Source organism: Pelophylax lessonae (assembly GCF_965119305.1).
Source record: "Pelophylax lessonae genome assembly, chromosome: 3".
Taxonomy (NCBI): Eukaryota; Metazoa; Chordata; class Amphibia; order Anura; family Ranidae; genus Pelophylax; species Pelophylax lessonae.
The window spans coordinates 491,230,737-491,250,566 of NC_138770.1; the positions used below are offsets into that span (position 1 = coordinate 491,230,737).

Genomic DNA, 19,830 nt, shown 5'->3' on the forward strand with positions numbered 1-19,830 from the left:
TAAAGACTCGACTTGACTTTGACTTGGTATTCATGACTTGAGACATATGATTCGAAATTACTTTACCTTTTTAATTTATTAAATATTTGCATTTTCTCAAGATGTGTTAAAGCAAAATTAATGTGTCTGTTATGTTTCTGACACCACAGTCACTTAAAACACCTCAGTGTGTTCTGATTTTTAGGACACTGGTTGTTTAACAATGGAAATACTTTGTTTTTAGTGACTGTGGTGTTGAAACATGACCGGACGAAGGATTTTGAGCTGTTTGGGCATTCAAAGTGTTTCTTAATATGCCAAGAGAAAAGCACTAAGCAGTTTTGTTAATGTTGAAAATAAAACAAAACCTTTCCTGACCACTGACTTTTAACTGATTTAAAAGGTGAAAATTGGGGTAGATCAGTATTTTGACTTGATTTGTGACTGGACCAAAATAAATGACTTGACTTGCTTGACTTCTAGCAGGGACTCGACTTGACTTGCTTTTTGTCACAGTAACTTGGGACTTGCTTGAGACTTGAAGGTTAAGACTTGAGACTTGCTTGTGACTTGCAAATGTGTGACTTACTCCCATGTCTGCCATACAGTGTAAGAAGCCCAGCCTCTACATCTTTAACCGTTTGTTAGATCATAGTTTTCAAATCTAGTTGCAAATTATAAAGATCTGCCTGCACAATGCAGACAGGGTTAATTATGCAAACACAGGTGCCCTGCCCCCTCATAAACAAAGAAAACTACCTAGCCTTTTTTCTTTATTAGAGTGTCTGGAACAGAGAATTTAAGATAAGCTGTATTTTTGTTTTTTTTTTCTTCTTAACCACTTAGGGTCCATTCACACTAGCGCGACTTGGTCGCCTGACAAGTCGCGGTCGGTCGGTCGCCATCCGACTTGGAAAAAGGGTCCTGTACTGCTTTGGGGCGACCTGGAGGTGACTTGCATTGACTTCAATTATATGAAGTCCGTGCAAGTTGCGCCACAAAGTCGTGTCGCGCCAGTCTGAATGGGCGCTTAACATCTAGCCAAGTAGACCTTCGTCGGCTGACTTTGCGTGGTTGTACCATGGCGATGCCTCTAGCTAGAGGCATCATCCCGGTACTGTTTTTTAGAGCTGGCAGTCGGCTTTCCGGCGGTAATGACCGATGCGGCTCGGGAGTCGCTCGATCGTTACCCTCCTGCCGACTTTCGCGGCTTTGCCCGGATCTCCCGTCCCACCGGGAGACCCAAGCACCCAGCCGGCTGGATGGAGTCCCGATCGAAGCCGGAAGCGGCTTCGATCGGGTCTCCGATGATGTAACCCGGAGGCGGCGTCCATGACGTCACGTCCGGGTTACTCTGCTGCTAAAGGCGGCAGATTCAAAAAGTGACGGTAAGTCAAAAATCCAGTTTTTTGGCGTTTTGAATACATGGAAGTGTAGTGGAGGGGTCTCGATCCCTCCATAAAGAGTACCTGTCACTGCATATTGCTGTCACAAGGGATGTTTACATTGCTTGTGACAGCAATAAAACTGATCAGATTTTTTTTTTTTTTTTTTTAAACCTGTGTTAGGCTGCATTCACATGTCAGCGTTTGGATCGCGGGCAGAACCGCCACGGTTCCGCCCGCGATCCGGAGATTATTGCAAATCGCGGGACGTTGCCCGTTGATTTGCAAAGAAGTACAAGAGCTTCTTTGGAGCGTATTGCGTCCCGCGATTTTGTTTGCGCGATGTTGCCGCGATTCGGCAGGCGGAAATCGCGGCAACATCGCTCGGCGTTTGGGGGGCTATTGCAAATCAACGGGCAACGCTAGGCGTCCCGCGATTTGCAATAAATCTCCGGATCGCGGGCGGAACCGCGGCGGTTCTGCCCGCGATCCATACGCTCACATGTGAACGGACCCTAAAAATTAAAAAATAAAATAAATTGGAAAAAAAAAATTTAGCCACCCCCGTCGCCATTAGCTCGTGCACGAAAGAAAACGTATATGGAAGTCGCGCAGCAAATGAAATCGCTTTTCAAACCACGCATGTGAGGTATCGCCGCGATCGCCAGAGCATGAGCAATAATTAAAAAAAAAAAAGAGCTACACTCTAATTCTAAACTGGTAACCATTAAAACATTTTAAAGGGCCGCCTATGGAGATTTTTATTGACCATAGTTTGTCGCCATTCCGCGGGTGTGCGCAATTTTAAACCGTAACATGTTGGGTATCTATTTACTCGGCGTGACATCATCTTTCACAATATACAAAAAAAAAATAAGCTAACTTTACTGTTTAGTTTTTTTTAAATGCAGTGAAATGTGATTTTTCATAATTTTTCCAAAAAAATGGGTTTGAAAAGACCGCTGCGCAAATACTGCGTGACAAAAAATATTGCAATGACCGCCATGTTATTCTCCAGAGTCTTTGCTAAAAAAATATATATAATGTTTGGGGGTTCTAAGTAGTTTTCTAGCAAAAAATACTGATATATAATATAATATAATAACCGGTTACATAATTTTATGATACGTTAACCAAGGTTTATTTTTGGGATTACAGAATGTCATGATGCTAACTCCTAAGCTGATGGAGGGAGAGAAGACAGGGTGCACAGGAACTTTTTTAAAAACATTTTATTGTTTTGTTCCATGTTTTTTGGAGCATATAGGGGGGTAAATGACACAGCACAAGCACTGTGCAGTCTATCATGGTTTAAAGGATCAGGATATCTTTTTTTTTTAGTGTTACAACCAATTTAAGCGCCGGTTCACACTGGCGCGACGCTACTTTCAGGGGCGACCTCCGAGATCGCGGTGCGAGCAGCGCGCCGCGACCTCGGAGCGGCCGCCACAGACTTCATAACATTGAAGTCTATGGCGGTCGCCTCCTGGTCGCCCCAAAGAAGCTCCGGACCCTTTTTCTAGGTCGGAGCGACTTGTGTCGCTCCTATTAGAACGGGTCCGTAGCTTCCCTATGGGAGGCGACCTGCGGCGACCTGTGAGGCGACCAGGTCGCCTCACAGGTCGCCCTAGTGTGAACCGGGGCTAAGATTGTCATGTTGACATAACTATTTAAATAAATGTAGAATATTGTACATACCGTAAATAAATAGACATCCCCTGAAAATAAGCCCTAGTGTGTTTTTTTTAGCCAAAATTATTATAAGTCCGGTCTAATTTTCGGGGAAACACAGTATTTTTTTTATTTTAGACTAGAGAAGGATTGAAACTCACCTTGGTTAGTTTTTACTGCTGTTATTCCATTGGGAATATTTTCCTCCACTTTCTGACCCAAATGCTTAGAGAAATTAAGCCTTTCCTCTTCCCCCATCTTTTCCCCCCCCCGTTTACCTAATACAGTGTTCAGCACAGTAAGGATACTTACCTAGCCAGTGGATCCAGAATTGAGCTGCTGGGATCCTCCCCTCTGCAGCCACTGCACTGGTCCGGCACCGCCATGTTGCCTGTGACAGCTGACAGCCCTTCCGGGTGTAGGCGCCCCTACTCGTTACTGAATGGGACTGCACGACATGCAAGGCACCAACTGGACAGTGTCAGTCGCCTAGGTAAATTCCAGAGGTTGAGAGGTGGGGTGGGGTGGGCAGAGCCTTTTAGTGCCAGTTCACACTATAGCGTTTGCGGCGATCGCATGTAATATCGAAGCGCACTGCTCCTTCATTACATGCGATCGGATGTGCAGTGCGCATTCAGCCATACACTTTGTATGGCTAAATTCGCACTGCACCCGCACAAAAGTCGCACATGACCCTTTTTTTCAGCCGCATCAGGATCGGATCGCACAGTGGTTCACACTTGTGCGATCCGATCCTGTGCGAACTGTCAGATCACTGCGATATGCGATCAAACTGGGGGTGTCGTTAACATTTAATTGACACCCCCTGCGTATCGCATATGGCAGTGTGAACTGCCAGATGTGCGTTTGCGATGCGGGAACAGGCTGCGAATTCGCAGCCTTCCCGCATCGCAGAAGTGTGACCCGGCACTTAAGCCATAAAAAAGGTATATAAAAAAAAAAGGAACCCGATATCAGCGCTGTGGAGAGGAGCTTTAACAGTAAATAAGAGGAAATTTTTCTCACCTCCTCGATCAGTGACAACTGTAAATGCTTTATTCCCCAATGCTTTCTTTTGCAGTGACAATGGTCGCCAGGACAAATAGAGAGAGGAATTCTCCCCAGTGGGGACCCAGTTAACCACTTTACCACCGGAGGATTTTGCTGTCTTCCGTCCAGGCCACTTTTTGCGATTCGGCGCTGTGCGACTTCAACTGACAATTGCGCGGTCGTGCGACGCCGTACCCAAACGAAATTTACGTCCTTTTTTTCCCACAAACAGAGCTTTCTTTTGGTGGTATTTGATCACCTGTGCGATTTTTTACTTTTTGCGCTATAAACAAAAAAAGAGCGTTTATTTTGAAAAAATAACAATATTTTTAACATTTTTTTATATGAAATTCCCCCCAAAAAAGATGTAAAATTGTACAATTTTTAAAAAAATTTTTGGCCAATTTGTTTTCTGCTACCTATGTTTGGTAAAAAAAATCACAATAAGCGTATTTTGATTGGTTTGCGCAAAAGTTATTGCGTTTACTAACAAAGGGAAAGATTTCTGTCATTTTTGGTGTTTTTTTTTTTTATCGCGTAATGGCGGCGATCTGAGATTTTTTTTTTTGTGGGACTGCGACATTGCGGCGGAAAGATCGGACCCTTGACTGACATTTTTGACACTTTTGGGGTTACCAGTGACATTACTGCAGTAATCAGTGCTATATATATGCACTGTTACTGTAAAAATGACACTGGCAGGGAAGGGGTTAATTTTATTGGAGAGGGAGGGGTTAATGTATGCCTGGTGCTTACTGACGTGTAGGGGGGGAGGTGACTGTGTGAGTCATGGACAGATCGGATGTCCAGCTATGCTGAACAGTCCGATCTGTCACTCCCTGTCACTATGGAGATCCGCCCGCTGTGTTTACACACAGCGGGCGGATCTCCACACTAGATCCCCGGCGATCGGGGCAGAGCAGCGGCGATCGCAGCTGCTCCTCCCCTGGCCCGACTCCCGCTGTGAATGAAAACAGCGGGAGCGAGCCTCCGGCGGCGCGCAAGCGCCGCCCAGAAGGGGGAGTGTCTGACGACGTTAATACTACGTCGTCAGACGATAACGAAACACTTTGCCGCAGTACTATTACCGTACTCGGTCGGCAAGTGGTTAAACCTGACAGGATTGTAGACCTTTCCTACCATATACATAACCAAAAAAATAAAAAAATAAATTAAGGTTTTAGATATGTTTTAACTTAAGAACATTCATTTATCAGCCCAGTGTCAGACGTATATGTTGTTGAGAAATGTACATAGTTACATAGTAGGTGAGGTTGAATAAAGACAATAGTCCATCCAGTTCAACCTGTGTAGGTGTGTGTGGCTGTAATCATCTCACATAGCCCTGAATGTCCTGATCCTTGAGATGTACGTCTAAGAGTCTTTTGAAAGCCACAATACTTCCCGCAGAAACCACCTCTTGTGGTAGAGAATTCCACAATCTTGTAGCCCTAACAGTAAAGAACTCCCCACGTTGCCTGAGGTTAAAACACTTCTCCTCTAATCGCATTGTATGCCCTCTTGTCCTCATGCAATCCCTTCGACTGAACAGCTTTTTTTCTAAGCTGAGATCCCCATTGAGATATTTATAAATTGCTATCATGTCCCCCCTCAGGTGTCTCTTCTCCAGGGAGAATAAATCGAGCGATTGCAGACGCTCTTCATAATTAAGGTCCTCCAATCCCCTAATCAGTTTAGTTGCCCTTCTTTGGACCCTCTCCAGCTCCAACACATCCCTCCTGAGGACCGGCGACCAGAACTGGACAGAATACTCCAGAGTTTTATAAAGTGGAAGGAATTTAGTCTTATCTCTAGAATACATCCCTTTCTTTATGCATGCTAATATTCTGCTGGCTTTGGCAGCTGCTGCTTGACATTGCATGCTGTTGCCTAATCTATCATCAACCAAGACTCCCAGATCCTTCTCCATTTTTTATTCCCCCAAGGGTTCCCCTCCTAACATGTATTGTGTTTTTATGTTTTTAGTCCCCAAGTGCAAAACCTTACACTTCTCCACATTAAACCTCATTTGCCATGTCATTGCTCACTCCGTTATTTTGTCCAGGTCATTCTGTAGGATATCTGCTTCATGCTGTGCAGTTATTGCCCTGGCCAATTTTGTGTCATCTGCAAAAACTGATAAGGAACCACTGATCCCGACCTCAATGCTGTTTATGAATAAATTGAACAAGGTTGGTCCCAGGACTGAGCCCTGGGGCACCCCGCTTACTACCTCAGACCAGTCTGAGTATGCGCTGTTTATTACCACCCTTTGGACACGCCCTTTACATGTTACATAAATTGTACTTAATGTTATTTAGCTCTTGATTAGTTGAAGGATAAGTCCAGTCAAAAACTAACGCTAAACCTGCTCTTTGCCACATTCTAAGACTATTTTATCTAACCCATGAAAGCAAAAATTTCTGTACTTACCCTTTCTACCCCCAATCCAGTCTGGTCTCCAGCGACGGAAGGCCTGTGCAGGAGAGGACCGACAATGGCTGTGAAATGAATAGAAAGTGACGTAACCCTTAGACTTAATATGGGGCTTCCGTTGTCTAGTGCCACTCCTGCACCCACTTCCACGCTGAAGCTGCCACTGACAGATCAGCATGGGACCGGATCGGGTGTAGAAAAGGTAAGTACGGTGATTTTTCTTTACAGGGTTAGATAAATTAGTCTTAGAATGTGGCAAAGAGCAGGTTTAGCTTTAGTTTTTGACTGGACTTATCCTTTAGGTAATGGACAAATAAGGGTCCAATGTCTGAAGATACAGCATCACTTCAGTAATAATTTAATTTCTGTTTCAAATCAAAATCATAATATGCTTATAAGGGAATTTGTTTAGGATCTTAGTTGAACCAGGTGCAAGCTAGTGTCAAATAAATGTAGTTACAGCCTCTCTTCTAATGCTTACAAGGTGTTGCTGCATTTTTTGCAAGTTTGTCTGAAATAACATGTCAATTATTAAACACTTTACTAACAACCTTTCTCTTCCTTTCTCCACTGCTTGCTGTACTTCTGTGCTTCTATAGCGCTTCAGCATGGAAGGTCTGTCAAATGTCATACAGAATAGCTTTCGCCAGACGTTTGGGAATTCAGGTGGTGAGAAACAGGTGCTGGGATTCTTTTCTCTTATTTCTGTTGTCTTTCAGTTATTTTCTCACTTCTTCATCTGTCACTTGTTTTGTATGTGCATATCCAACAGTAATTAGTTTTTTACATAAATTTAGAGATATAGACCCTTTTCATGGCAAAGTTAAACCGATCCCTGTGATGTGGCTTAAATGAGAAGTATGACCAAAGCTCTTTTTTTTTTTTCAAGAAAAATGAAATTTTTATTGAGGTTAAACAGAGCATTGTACAATTATCACAAAGAGAATACATGACACTTGGCATATACATTAGTACAATGAGTGTATAGTAGAAAAATAAGACTCAGATGGGTCTGTATACACTTTAAAAATATAACATTTGCAGTATAGAGCATAAAATAGGTCTACCGTATGATTGGGAAACTTTGTGTTTCAGCCAAGCTTGTCAAAATAATATATACCTCATCAACATTTCTAAAACCAAAAGTTGGAAAAACTCTTAAGGGGAGGATTTCGGCAGATAACACGGGGAGGAGAAAGAGGAGGAATGGCAGATAAAGGGAGTCGGGGGGGGGGGGGGGGGGAGAGAAAGGGGTTAAAAAGGGTGGTAGGGGAAAAAAGAAATAAAAAATAGGGGGGGGGGAGGAGATATTCCACTGTAAGGTATAACTAGATACATTTGGTCTAAGCACACCTTCTAGGAGCCTATTCATGACCAGTTGCGGTGGAGCCAGTGATGGGTCATCTAGCCATGGTTGCCATAGTGAGGAAAACCTCTTGTGAGCCTTCCTGTGCTGATACGTTAGTTTTTCCCTAATCAAAGAAGCATTAACCTGTGCAATCCACTGTCCTGCGCTTGGTACCCGGGAGGAGATCCAGAATCTAGCAATAAGCTTACGAGCAATATAAAGCAACCGCAGAATAGCCACATGGGCGTTTGGAGACAGAGTTTCCACCTCCAGAGCACCAAGCAAACAGACCACAGGATCCCGCAACAGTTGAAAATTATATACTCTAGATATTGTAGCAATTACTTCTGACCAGTAGCGAAATAATTTGGGACACCTCCATAGCATATGTATAAGCGTACCTTGCTCGCTTTCACATTTCAGGCATAGAGAGTTGGACCTGCGGCCCCAGTGAAACAATTGTATTGGGGTTCTATAGGCTCTATTAAACAGGAATAGGTGCGAGACCTTCTGCGAGGCTGATACCAATACCAATGGGATTAAGGAAAGGCACAGCTCCCATGTTTCTCCATCAATGGGGCCAAGATCTCCCTCCCATCCCGCTCGGGGCGGCAGGGTAGCTGGATCTTGTAAAGAACCTAGTATGGTAGCGTAGACAGCGGAAATCATGCCCTTTTTGTCCGAGGCCTGGAAAACCTCCCCAATAAGTCGGTGAGTAGTGAGTTGCAGCATGGAAATCTTGGCCTGGGTTGAGATGGTATGTCTCGACTGTAAATATTTAAAAAAGTACTTTCTGGGATTGTCACATTCCCTCTGTAGATCTTGGAAAGATTTCAACACATGAGCTCTAAATAATTGCCTCATGAAATAGACGCCCAATGTTTCCCAGACATCTGCACCCTCCAATCGGAGCAGTTCCCTGTAGTTCTGGTTGTGCCAGATTGGGGCCCCTTATCTGTAGCATCCCCTTGAAACAGCGCCACACCATCCTAAGCAGGGAGATCGTCAGCATTCCTGCCGGCATATGTGAAAACCCTGCCTCCAGATGGACAAGTACCGGGTGAGGGGAGCCCGATGGGACCAAAAGGGTTCCGATGGGATCGGAGAGGTCTGGGATCCCCCAGCTTCCCATTTGTTGAATCTGCGAGGCCAGAAAGTACACCCTAGGGTTAGGTACCGCCAGCCCGCCACTATCTTTTACCAATTGAAGGGTAGAGAGCTTAATCCTAGCTACCTTTTTACACCATATCAGCTCACGGAATAGGGATTCCATCCGACGGAACCACCTCCTGGGTATCCACTTAAGGGGCATTATGAAGGACATATAGGAGTTGGGGCGCCCAAACCATCTTAATTAAATTAACTCGGCCAGCGACCGATAACGGAAGTTTGCACCAGCTTGTGCATTGAAGCGAAATCTGTGCAACAGAGGTACCAAGTTCATCTCAAGGTATTGAGTAGGGTAAGGGGAAACTTGAATCCCTAGATATTTAAATGAGTCTACTACCCTCACCGACGAAGCACAAGCAGGCAGAGGTGCGGTAAGAGGATCTAAGGGCATCAGGACCGACTTGTCCCAGTTTATGGAAAATCCCGAAAGAGAGCCAAAGTAATCTATGAGAGACATCACCGCCTGCAGGGACTCCGGGGTGGGGTATCACCTAGGTAAAGCAGGGTATCATCCACATATAGTGATATGACATCCGTGTGTGGGGCCGTCTGAAGCCCACTATCTCAGGAGAGGCACGGACTTGTGCCGCTAAAGGCTCCAGTGCCATGGCGAATAACTCATCAACCCATATTTATTTCACAATAGATAACTAGTGGGTTATATTGCCTCCTCCAGGTGTAGGACTAGCCAGAACAAAAACATCTGGCTATGCCCATGGGCCGTCCTCGGCTGGTATATAATCTCCCTCCATGCTCTAGGTAATCAGTTTTAATCTGTCTAGTCAGGAGTAAGGACCTAAGCTCCCGGCTGGGATCTCTGGTCCTGGGAATTTTCTCTTTTCTTGCATCTTTTATGTTTGTTCTCGGGAGATTTACAATCAACTGCTGGGCTGGGCGATGGGCTGGACAATCTAGATCCAGTGGTCCCCCCAGCCAGCAAACGCGTGCAGACCGCAACTACGCGCTAGGTCAGCCGCGACATATCCCCACGGACAGAGGCTGACCGGCTAGTTAAACATCTCGCAGGGTCACATATGACCAGGCTTGGGTCTGAGTTGCAGCGGTCCCTTGGCCGACAGCTCCCCTACTTCGGTGGTGAGGAGTTCTGTATGGAGCATTACCTACACCATGGTAGGGTAAGTACAGTCCCCCCCTCTCCCCTTTTGGTGGTTTTCTTTCGGGTGGATACGAGTAACCACCTGGGACGGTGGGACCTGCCCACAGGTTCCCTCCTCCCATCCCTAAATCCCTCACTGAGCTGGGCTTCCCCCCACTCCCATCCCCCCCCCCCGTTTGAACCTAGACTCCGGTGGGGGTCCCAGTGCAGAGAATGCAGCAGAGACCCCTGGGATCTCCCCGGCTATCCCCACTGTCCAAGGATAGTATGTGTCCCGCCCTGGTAGTCTGGAGGGGTCCCAGTGTAGCGGACCCCTAGGTGCTCTTTGCAGTGTAGGTATAGTGCAGGGAGGTTCCCAGTGCAGAGACCGGTGCAGAGTGCACAGCAGAGTCCCCCCCCCCCCCCCCCCTAAACGTGTGTCCTATCACGCCCCCTGATCCATCCGATAGTGAGGATGATTGCTCCATGGTCACAGCAGCGAAAGAAAAAGCGCTGGTAGACACACTTATCACTGCAGTGCATGGGACTTTAAAAATAGAGGATGCAGCTGATCGTTTGGTATGCACAAGTCGCATCGTCCTCCAAAGGTGTTTCCTTATTTGCGTTATTTTGACAGGTGTTCCTGTAAGGAATAGGTACCACAAAATTACCCTTTGTGGTCCCCGAATGTTTTGCTGTGCGGTACCCTTTTTAAGGAGTCACTTTTAAAAAAGTGGGCTAGTCCACCAGTGGTGGACCATCTTTTTTCCAGGTTGAAAAAAACAACCATAATCCTAGTAGAAGAATCCCCATCTTTAAAGGACCCGGCTGACAAGAAAGCGGAGGCTGTGGCATGCAGCGTGTTTTGTATGGCTGGTTCGGCATGGCAGCCAGTCTTTGTCTCAGATCCTAACTGAATGGGCCAAGCTTTTGTGCCAGAGGGGGGAGCAGGTCCCCGCTGCTTATGTTGATTTAGCGGACAGTTGGTCCATGGGGTGCAGTTTATTTGTGATTCAGCTTTGGATACAGCTCCTGTGCTGTCCAAACTTTCTGTTTGCGGTGGTGATTAGGCACGTGCTGTGGCTTAAGAATTGGTACGAATACCAAGCTTCTAAGAAAGCTCTCATTGATTTGCCCTTTCAAGGCGATTGCTTGTTTGGGGGTTACCCTGGATGACATCATTAAGGGTATCACGGGAGAGAAGAGTACCTTCCTGCCGCAGTCAAGGAAAGGGAAGGAGACTCGCCGCAGACAGGGGCCATGTACCTCAGCCCAAAGAAATTTATTTTGTGCTTCTGGGACGGAGAATAAGGGAAATAAATATTTTAAATCTTCCCCTGGAGATTCCAAACAACCTTGGTCTGGTAAGCCTAGAGCTAGCTTCCCCAGATCAGCAGAAAAGACTCCTTCAGCATGAAGGTCTGCCCTCACCCATTATTGGGGTGGGGGGGACATCTTTGCTGGTTTCCTGCCCTGTGGACTTCTTTGAGCGTCAAGGAGATCTGTGAAATGTTTCTTTTGGGGGTACCCAGAAAAGGGGACAAAGCTTGTCCTTTTCAGGTTTTTTAGGTCCTGAGTCTCAGGTGATGTCCGAATTACCCCCTATCCCTGTCCAGAGAATTGATTTACCTAGGTCTGATTCTATTTCTGACTAGGGTGGTCCTTCCTCTGCACAAACTTTAGGGTTTCACCAGATTCACCGGCTGCTGTCACACAGTTAGTTCTCTCTCCCATTTTGCATACAGGTTCTAAGTCTGGTGGTATCCACCTTCAAGACAGTTCTTTTTGCACAGTCTTACATGCAGCTCCTTTAGCAGGTTCGGCTCCACAGAAGGATACTGAAGTTTGTGACAAGGTCACGGGGTCCTCTGATAGACGCCGCAGGTGTCCAAGGAGTACGGTAAGGCCAGTATCCTCATCGGCTAAGGCTTCTTCCGCAGTTCCGGTAAGGAATCAAGAGCGAGAAGACCAGTTGTCCCAAAGGCTGATCTACCATCCTGCTTTACAGTCGCTGGTTTTAATGGCTTAGCTATTGAAAGCCAGGTACTAAGGGATCGAGGTCTGTCTGGATCAGTGTTCCATACTATGGTGAAGGTGAGGAAGTTGTCTTACAGCAAGATAAAGCATCGGACGTGGAAAGCGTACATTTCTTGGTGCAAGTCGATTGGCGCTTATCTTCGATCCTTTTCTGTGCCTCGGATCTTAACCTTTCTTCAACAGGGTGTTAATCAGAAGTTGGCCTTGAGTACCTTCAAGGGCCAGGTGTCTGCCCTGGCAATCTTCTTTCAGCAACCCCTAGCCATGCACTCTTTAGTTCGTACCTTCATTCAGGGGGTCAACATGTCACTCCACCTGTACGGTCTCTTTTGTCGCCATGGGATTTAAATTTGGTACTCTTCAGTTCTCTGGAAACCTCCATTTCAGAATATTCGGTAGATTCCCTTGCCTACGTTATCCCAGAAGGTGACATTCTTGGTGGCCATTACTTTGGCCCACAGGGTATCGGAATTGGCGTCATTATCCTGTCGAAGTTCCTATTTAGTGGTCCATAGGGATAAAGTGTTTCTTCGTTCCTGTCCATCAATCCTGCCCAAAGTTGTCTCTGACTTCCATTTGATTGAGGACATTGTGTTGCCTTCCTTGTGTCCTAAGCTGGCTCATCCCAAAGAATTTGCTTTGCATATCTTGGATGTGGTTTATGCGATTCGGGTGTATCTGGCAGCTACTTAGTCCTTTCGGAGGTTGCTTTTATGGTTATGGACGGACCAAGAAAAGGGCTGACCGCTTCTTCAGCTACCATCTCCAGAGGTATCAAACGGACGGTGACTCAGGCCTTTTCCATTAAAGGTCAGGTTCCCACTTCTCCTTTCACGATGCATTCTGCTCGGGCGCTAAGTGCTTCTTGGGCCCTCCGTCATCAGGCTTCAAGGTTGATACTTTGGCATCTGCGGATGCTTCTTTTGGCCGCAAAGTTTTGCAGGGTGCTGTTTAAGAGGGGCTGTTCCCTCTTTAAACTTTAATTTTTCAAATGGGGCTCCTGTGGCCCGATAAAGCTCATGTGTCCTGGGTAAGGGCTCTTATTTTTTCAGCCTTGGGTTATTTTTTCCTACCCCTCATTTTCCTTTTGGACGTTTCACTAGGTATAATTTATGGAGCGCTGTGTCCGTCGATGAAGGAAAGAAAAATTGGATTTTTTGTACTTACCGTAAAATCTATATCTCTGAGTTCATCGACAGACACAGCACCCACCCCTCTATGGAGTTCTTATACTTCTAATATTGCTTGCTACTAAACTGATTACCTAGAGCAGAGAGGGGGGTTGTACACCAGCTGAGGACGGCCCATGGGCATAGCCAGGTGTTTTTTGGTTTGCCTTGTACTGGTACCTTCTAGTTATGATTTATGGAGCGCTGTGTCCGTCGATAAACTCAGAGAAATGGATTTTACAGTAAGTACAAAAATCCCATTTAAAAAAAAAAAAAAATATATTGGCTGTGTTTTATAGCAGATAGTAAAAAATGTTTTTTATTTTTTTTTATAGCCCAAAAGATAACCGCAGAGTTGATCAAATACCGCCAAAAGAAAGCTCTATTTGTGGGGGAAAATTTTTTATTTTTTTTTGGTACATCGTCTCACGACTGCGCAATTGTCAGTTAAAGTAACACAGTGCCTTATCGCAAACAAATGGCCTGGTCATTAAGGGGGTAAAACCTTCCGGTCCAGAAGTGGTTAAAGAGGACAAAATATATGAAACCCTTCTTTAGTCTGCAAATATTTAGAGGCTTATGGAATGCCTAAAGTGCACAATGAAGGGAGTCCAGAATAAGGGAGCTATGCAGCAAAGAGTCTGGCAGGTGTTGGTAACTGGGGAGAAAAGGACATAACAGTGAAGTAATCCACATGAGAGAAAATGTCATCCCTGATGCACCAACTTCAGGAAGTCTTACTGAGGTTCTACCCTTGGTGAAAGAAAAAAAAAAATGTCTGGCATACTATAGTAATTATCACGGCTTTTGATGGGGAGTATTTCTTAGAGTAGAAGTCCAGGCTATTACTAACTAAATTTTAATCTGCTCATACCTCCTTTCTAACTACCCTGTAAAAAGAAGATGCTTATACCGACGTTTTTTTCTGAGCACTTTAGCTAGGTCACATGATCAGCTCCCAGCAGCACCTTCAGAGGAGAGGAGGGACAGCCAACAACAGGTGCTCCATAGTAAGCCTATGGGTGACGTCACCGCTTAGGCATTGCAGCCATTGCCACTGCTCTCTCCTTTCCCCTGAAGCCTGCTGCTGGAGAGATCAAGATGGGACTACAATTCCCTGAGAAGAGGTAAGTATAAGCATGTTCCTTTTACAGGGTAGTTAGGAGTGGGGGCAGGTTTAGGCTTAATTAGTAATAGCCTGGAATTTTACTTTACGGCTTTTGTTTTCTGTATATAAAAAAAAAATGAGCGCGTTTCGCATGAAAAATTTATTTTTCTAGTATAGCTTACAAAATTGAAGCAAACACATGAAGAGTGGTTCATATGGACACCCCTTTGCTTTCCCTTTTTCATGGTCTTATAGTAGAATCACCTTTACTAATAGGGTACACTTCCTAGAAGTGCAATTTAAAGCGTAACTCTTTTGTTGAGAAAAAAAACATTCCCTCCTGGGTGATCTATGTACATTGCAAGGATTTTAACAAACATTGTTGCTGAATTCGATAATTTGTTATGCTGGCCATACACTAGCCAAAATTTTTTTTCGAAAATCTGTCGTTTGGTCCAATTGTTTGTTTTTCGTCCCAACTAATGAGCACAAATAGAAAATCGTTTTTAACTTTTCAGAGCCGAAAAATCGAAGGAACAGTTTGTAAAATTCTGCCGAACGAACGATAAATTGAAAGGTTAATGTGTTTCTCAACCAAACTTTTTGCACTAGGCATATGTGACAAATTGAAGGAAAAACGTCCATGGAACGATTTATCGTTCGAAATTCGGTCTTTACATAATGGTACCATCGTCTGCTTTCACGGCCGATTTTTTGAAAATGAGTTTGAACGATTTTTCCACTATTGTTTGGCCTGCTTTATTCTGAAGAAATCAGTTTTTTTCCTCTGTGCCCCTGTGCTGAGTGAGTCTAATGGGGGTGGTTTCATAATTCTCAATCAGCTGCAGGGCACTAATGAGGAAAGCTTCTGAGCCCTGTATCCCTTTTAGATGTGTTCCTAATTGGAGTATTTCCACAAAAATTATATTTTTGTTGCAAGGAATGCCTGAAATCTAAAAAAAAAAAAAAAAGAATGAGGATGCGCTGACTAGAAACCGATAGATTACTGCACTTAATATTTCTGAATATCGGGAAAAATACACGTGAAAAGAGGGGGAAACCCGTAGGATGGAGTAGCCATGCTTGTCACTGTTCCATGGTCCGCACTGCAGGCTGCCGTGCACACCTTTTTCTTGAATGTCGCAAAGCTTCGTGTTTTATGTAAGTGCAATATTTTATTAATAAATCCACTCGTTTTAAAGATAATGCAGCTCCTTTTTCTCTGTCGCTCATTGACAGACGCAGTCCTCTTTGATTAATATCAAATTGGGTTATACTGCCCTCTACAGGAGTAGGACACTAGGCAGAAGAAAACGTTCTGGCCACACCTTAGGGGCAGTCCCAGAGGGTATATCCTCTCTCTCTCTGCTACAGGATGTCAGTTTTTTTCTGTCTAGTCAGGAGTAAGGCCCTAAGTTCCTTGCTGGGATCTTTTGGTCCTGGCAAGATTTTTTAGATCATTTTTTAGTTCGCTTTTTTCTCCAGTTTCCTGTGAGATCTTTAAGCAAATTATGCCGGATCTGGGCGACGGGCTGGATGTTGAGATCCAGTGGTCACCCCAGCCGGATTACGAACGCGTGCAGGCCCTAGCTCCGCGCTGGGTCGGCCTGCGACATAGTCCCGCTGGAGGGACTGGCCCTGCGAGTTAAATGTCTCGCCAGGACGCCTACGACCAGTCGGAAGCTGAGTCATGGCGTCCGTATTGGTCGACAGCCCCCCCACCTCGGTGGAGAGGGGTTCTGTTAGGAGTGGGTGCCCGCTGGTTCCGGTATGGTGAGTAGAATGTTCCCCCTTCCCCCCCTGTCGGGTTTTGGGATGGATACGGGCCCCTCTGTGGATGGCCGGACCCTTTGATCTTAGGGTTCCCCCTCTATCCTATGACATGTTTCACAGATCTCCCTCTTGATAGTGTGATTTGGTGAATAAGAGATACACTCCAGGAGGCTTGGTTTGGGAGCTGACTATCTAATAGTTACTGTAAGGGCTGTAAGAGGCCATGACTGGGGTCAAGGATGGAGACAGGGGCGGGCGTTACTAGTAGTCATGTAAAGGGGTGATATAATACAAGATCATCGCACATGGAAGTCTTATATCGCGTGGTGTGAATCCCTTGGGTTCCCTCCACGTTCTTACTCGGTGGCCCGAATATTGGCCTTTCTGCAAAAGGGGGTTGAGCAGAAACTGTCCTTGAGCACTATCAAGGGTCAGGTTTCAGCGTTAGCAATCTTCTTTCAGAAGCCTCTGGCTACTCATTCCTTGATGCGGAATTTCATCCAGGGAGTGCGGCACCTGGCTCCGCCGGTGCGCGCACCCTTGCCGCCCTGGGATCTTAATTTAGTATTGTCGGTTCTTCAGAAACCTCCCTTTGAAAATATCAGGGATATTCCCTTGCTTACTTTATCCCAGAAGGTGGCCTTCTTGGTGGCTATCACTTCTGCACGCAGGGTGTCAGAACTGGCCGCATTATCCTGTTGTTCCCCATATCTGGTGGTTCATAGGGATAAGGTTGTTCTTCGTCCGAATCCATCCTTCCTTCCTAAGGTGATTTCAGAGTTTCATTTGAATGAGGACATTTTATTGCCTTCCCTGTGTCCTAAGCCCAGTCATCCTCGGGAATTCGCGTTGCATTCCTTGGATGTGGTTCGGGCGATCAGGGTATACTTGAATACTACGGATTCATTTCGTAAGACGGATTCACTTTTTGTGATCACGGATGGCCCTAAGAAGGGGTTGCCTGCATCTGCCGCGACTATCTCCAAATGGATCAGACAGACGGTGGTACAGGCTTATTCTATTAAGGGTCGGGAGCCTCCGTTCCCTGTTAAGGCGCACTCCACTCGGGCGCTTAGTGCTTCATGGCCCTTTCGCCATCAGGCGTCAGTGCTTCAGGTTTGCAAGGCGGCTACATGGTCGTCGGTGCATACCTTTGCAAAATTTTATAAAGTTGATGTGATGGCATCGGCGGATGCCTCTTTTGGCCGCAAGGTTCTGCAGGCCGCTATTTGAGGAGACCGGTGGTCTACCTCGAGGGTTTTTTTCTGTTGGATTTTCAGTTGAGTCTCATCCTTTTGTCTGATGAGCCTTTAAGACTTCTAGTTGGCACCGGTTGGGCCTTCTAGATTGGATTTTGGTTTCCGTTAATCCCACCCCTCATTTGTGGCACTGCTTTGGGACGTCCCAATTTGATATTAATCAAAGAGGACTGCGTCTGTCAATGAGCGACAGAGAAAAATGGATTTTTGTAAGAACTTACCGTAAAATCCTTTTCTCTTAGCTCATTGACAGACGCAGTACCCGCCCCTCTATTTTTGAGTTGGGTTGGGTTAAATTCTCTGACACTGCTTTGTGACATAACTGACATCCTGTAGCAGAGAGAGAGAGAGGATATACCCTCTGGGACTGCCCCTAAGGTGTGGCCAGAACGTTTTCTTCTGCCTAGTGTCCTACTCCTGTAGAGGGCAGTATAACCCAATTTGATATTAATTTAAGAGGACTGCGTCTGTCAATGAGCTAAGAGAAAAGGATTTTACGGTAAGTTCTTACAAAAATCCATTTTTCTCTGCACATGATTATATCTCATATCAAGTGAATCTGTTGCCTTGCATACATGCCCCCACTGCTGGATCCTTGATGCACATTGAAGTTCGATTCTGAGCTGTTTTATATGTGGTGGAATTTTGTATCATGCTGCATGACCGCAGCCTTTTGGTAAGTGGCTATTTAGCAATTAGCACGAAGGTGGATCACTGAGCACCTGGAGGAATATTAATTTCAGTACGGTTAACATTGTGTCACTGGCTGGGGATTTTCTCTTTCGCTTATGGAACTGGAATTTTCTTACTGCTCCAATTTTTTGTTTTGTTTTTTTTTTTTTTCACCGAGCCTATTTTGTCTCACATTATTTTGATTTATATGCAGTGATGCACTCAGTGATACATTGATACACATTGATATTTTAATTCACATTGTATTTTTATACATTTATATACAGTGATACAATTCAATTTTTTTCTAGAGATATGTGGATAGTAATTATTCATCACATGCAAGTGTTTGTATGATTTAAGCGCACTTTACTGATGCCTGAAATCTGACTTGCATCTTAGTGCAGACTTCTGAGAAAATCAGTGAGCCAATTGCACAACCAGGACATTATGTTCCTGGGGTGGAGTTCTGTACACATTCTGTGTACAGAACACCTCCAAGTAGCCATATTGCATTGCATTTTCAGAAAATTACAGTGGCTGCAGATTGAAAAGAAAAGGTATTTTTTAATTTCAAAAAGGAACCCCCAAAAACAGAGTGTGGGACTTTATGGGTAACAATAAATTATTAGTAAAATAGTATTATTTCTAAAATATTTTATTGAGAGCTGTAGCATATATATGTCTAGTGTCACTAATTCTTAATGATTATACATGGTACAGGGTATCATAACTTGTTCTGGCCATATAACAAAAATGGCTCATACATTAAATTTGAAACGATATACAATACAAACATAGATTGTATATTAAGCATATTATCCCCTCAATTTCCACGCACCAGGAGAAGAGAGAGGAGAGGGGGGAGCCCGTTCATTCATCTTTCATCTGGTATGGGGAGAAAGGTGGAAGAGAAGAATTAGTACAAAAAAAAAAAAAAAAAAGAAGAACCACAGATGCATAAAAATGCTTTCTCTGTATAGAATATTTTATCAAGCTTATACCATGTTGTACTTTTTCAGGAGTGGAATCAGAAATCCCTGACGAAGATTTATGTCATTTATCACACATGTATCAAAACGCGTTGGATAATGTACCACTAAGAATTAGTGACACTAGACATATATATGCTACAGCTCTCAATAAAATATTTTAGAAATAATACTATTTTACTAATAATTTATTGTTACCCATAAAGTCCCACACTCTGTTTTTTGGGGTTCCTTTTTGAAACCAATGTTTAGGGATTATGGTAACACATTTCCCTTTAGTTGACTACATACTCCTTACAAGGTATTTTTTAATAACATTCAATTACAATATGACTTCTGTTGCAATTGTATACGCTATATTTTTTCTTTGCTATTTTTTCCTCCATGAAAAGTAGAGTTACCCTTTAAGTTATCTGTGATGCAAATGTGAAATGCAGAGTTATAATTAACAAAAGTGTTTTTTTTTTTTTACAGTATTTAACCACAGTTATTCCTTATGAGAAAAAAAATACTCCACCTTCCGTTGAAGATCTCCAGATACTAACCAAAAGTAAGTAGGCATGTCATTGTTAGTTTGTGCTAGAGTTTAACCTCCTGCCATCCGCGCTACAGCCTATATACGGCTGCAGCGCGGACTCGAATTTTCTGGAGGCCGTTTTTAAACGGCCTCCAGTGACACGCCCCC

At 44.5% G+C, this 19,830-nt stretch overlaps 1 protein-coding gene across 2 annotated transcripts in view; it reads left to right on the forward strand.

Moving 5' to 3' along the window:
* The window catches only part of FEZ2 (fasciculation and elongation protein zeta 2), a gene marked incomplete at its 5' end in the record, with an annotated part of 232,690 nt that overhangs the window by 168,839 nt on the left and 44,021 nt on the right, over positions 1-19,830 (forward strand). The window contains 2 exons of one of the 2 annotated variants that reach the window (XM_082251940.1): positions 7,121-7,201; positions 19,620-19,695. In XM_082251940.1, coding sequence (XP_082108066.1) covers positions 7,121-7,201; positions 19,620-19,695 — 157 coding nt within the window. The remainder of the gene's footprint in view (positions 1-7,120; positions 7,202-19,619; positions 19,696-19,830) is intronic. The other variant, XM_082251941.1, reaches the window with a different exon arrangement.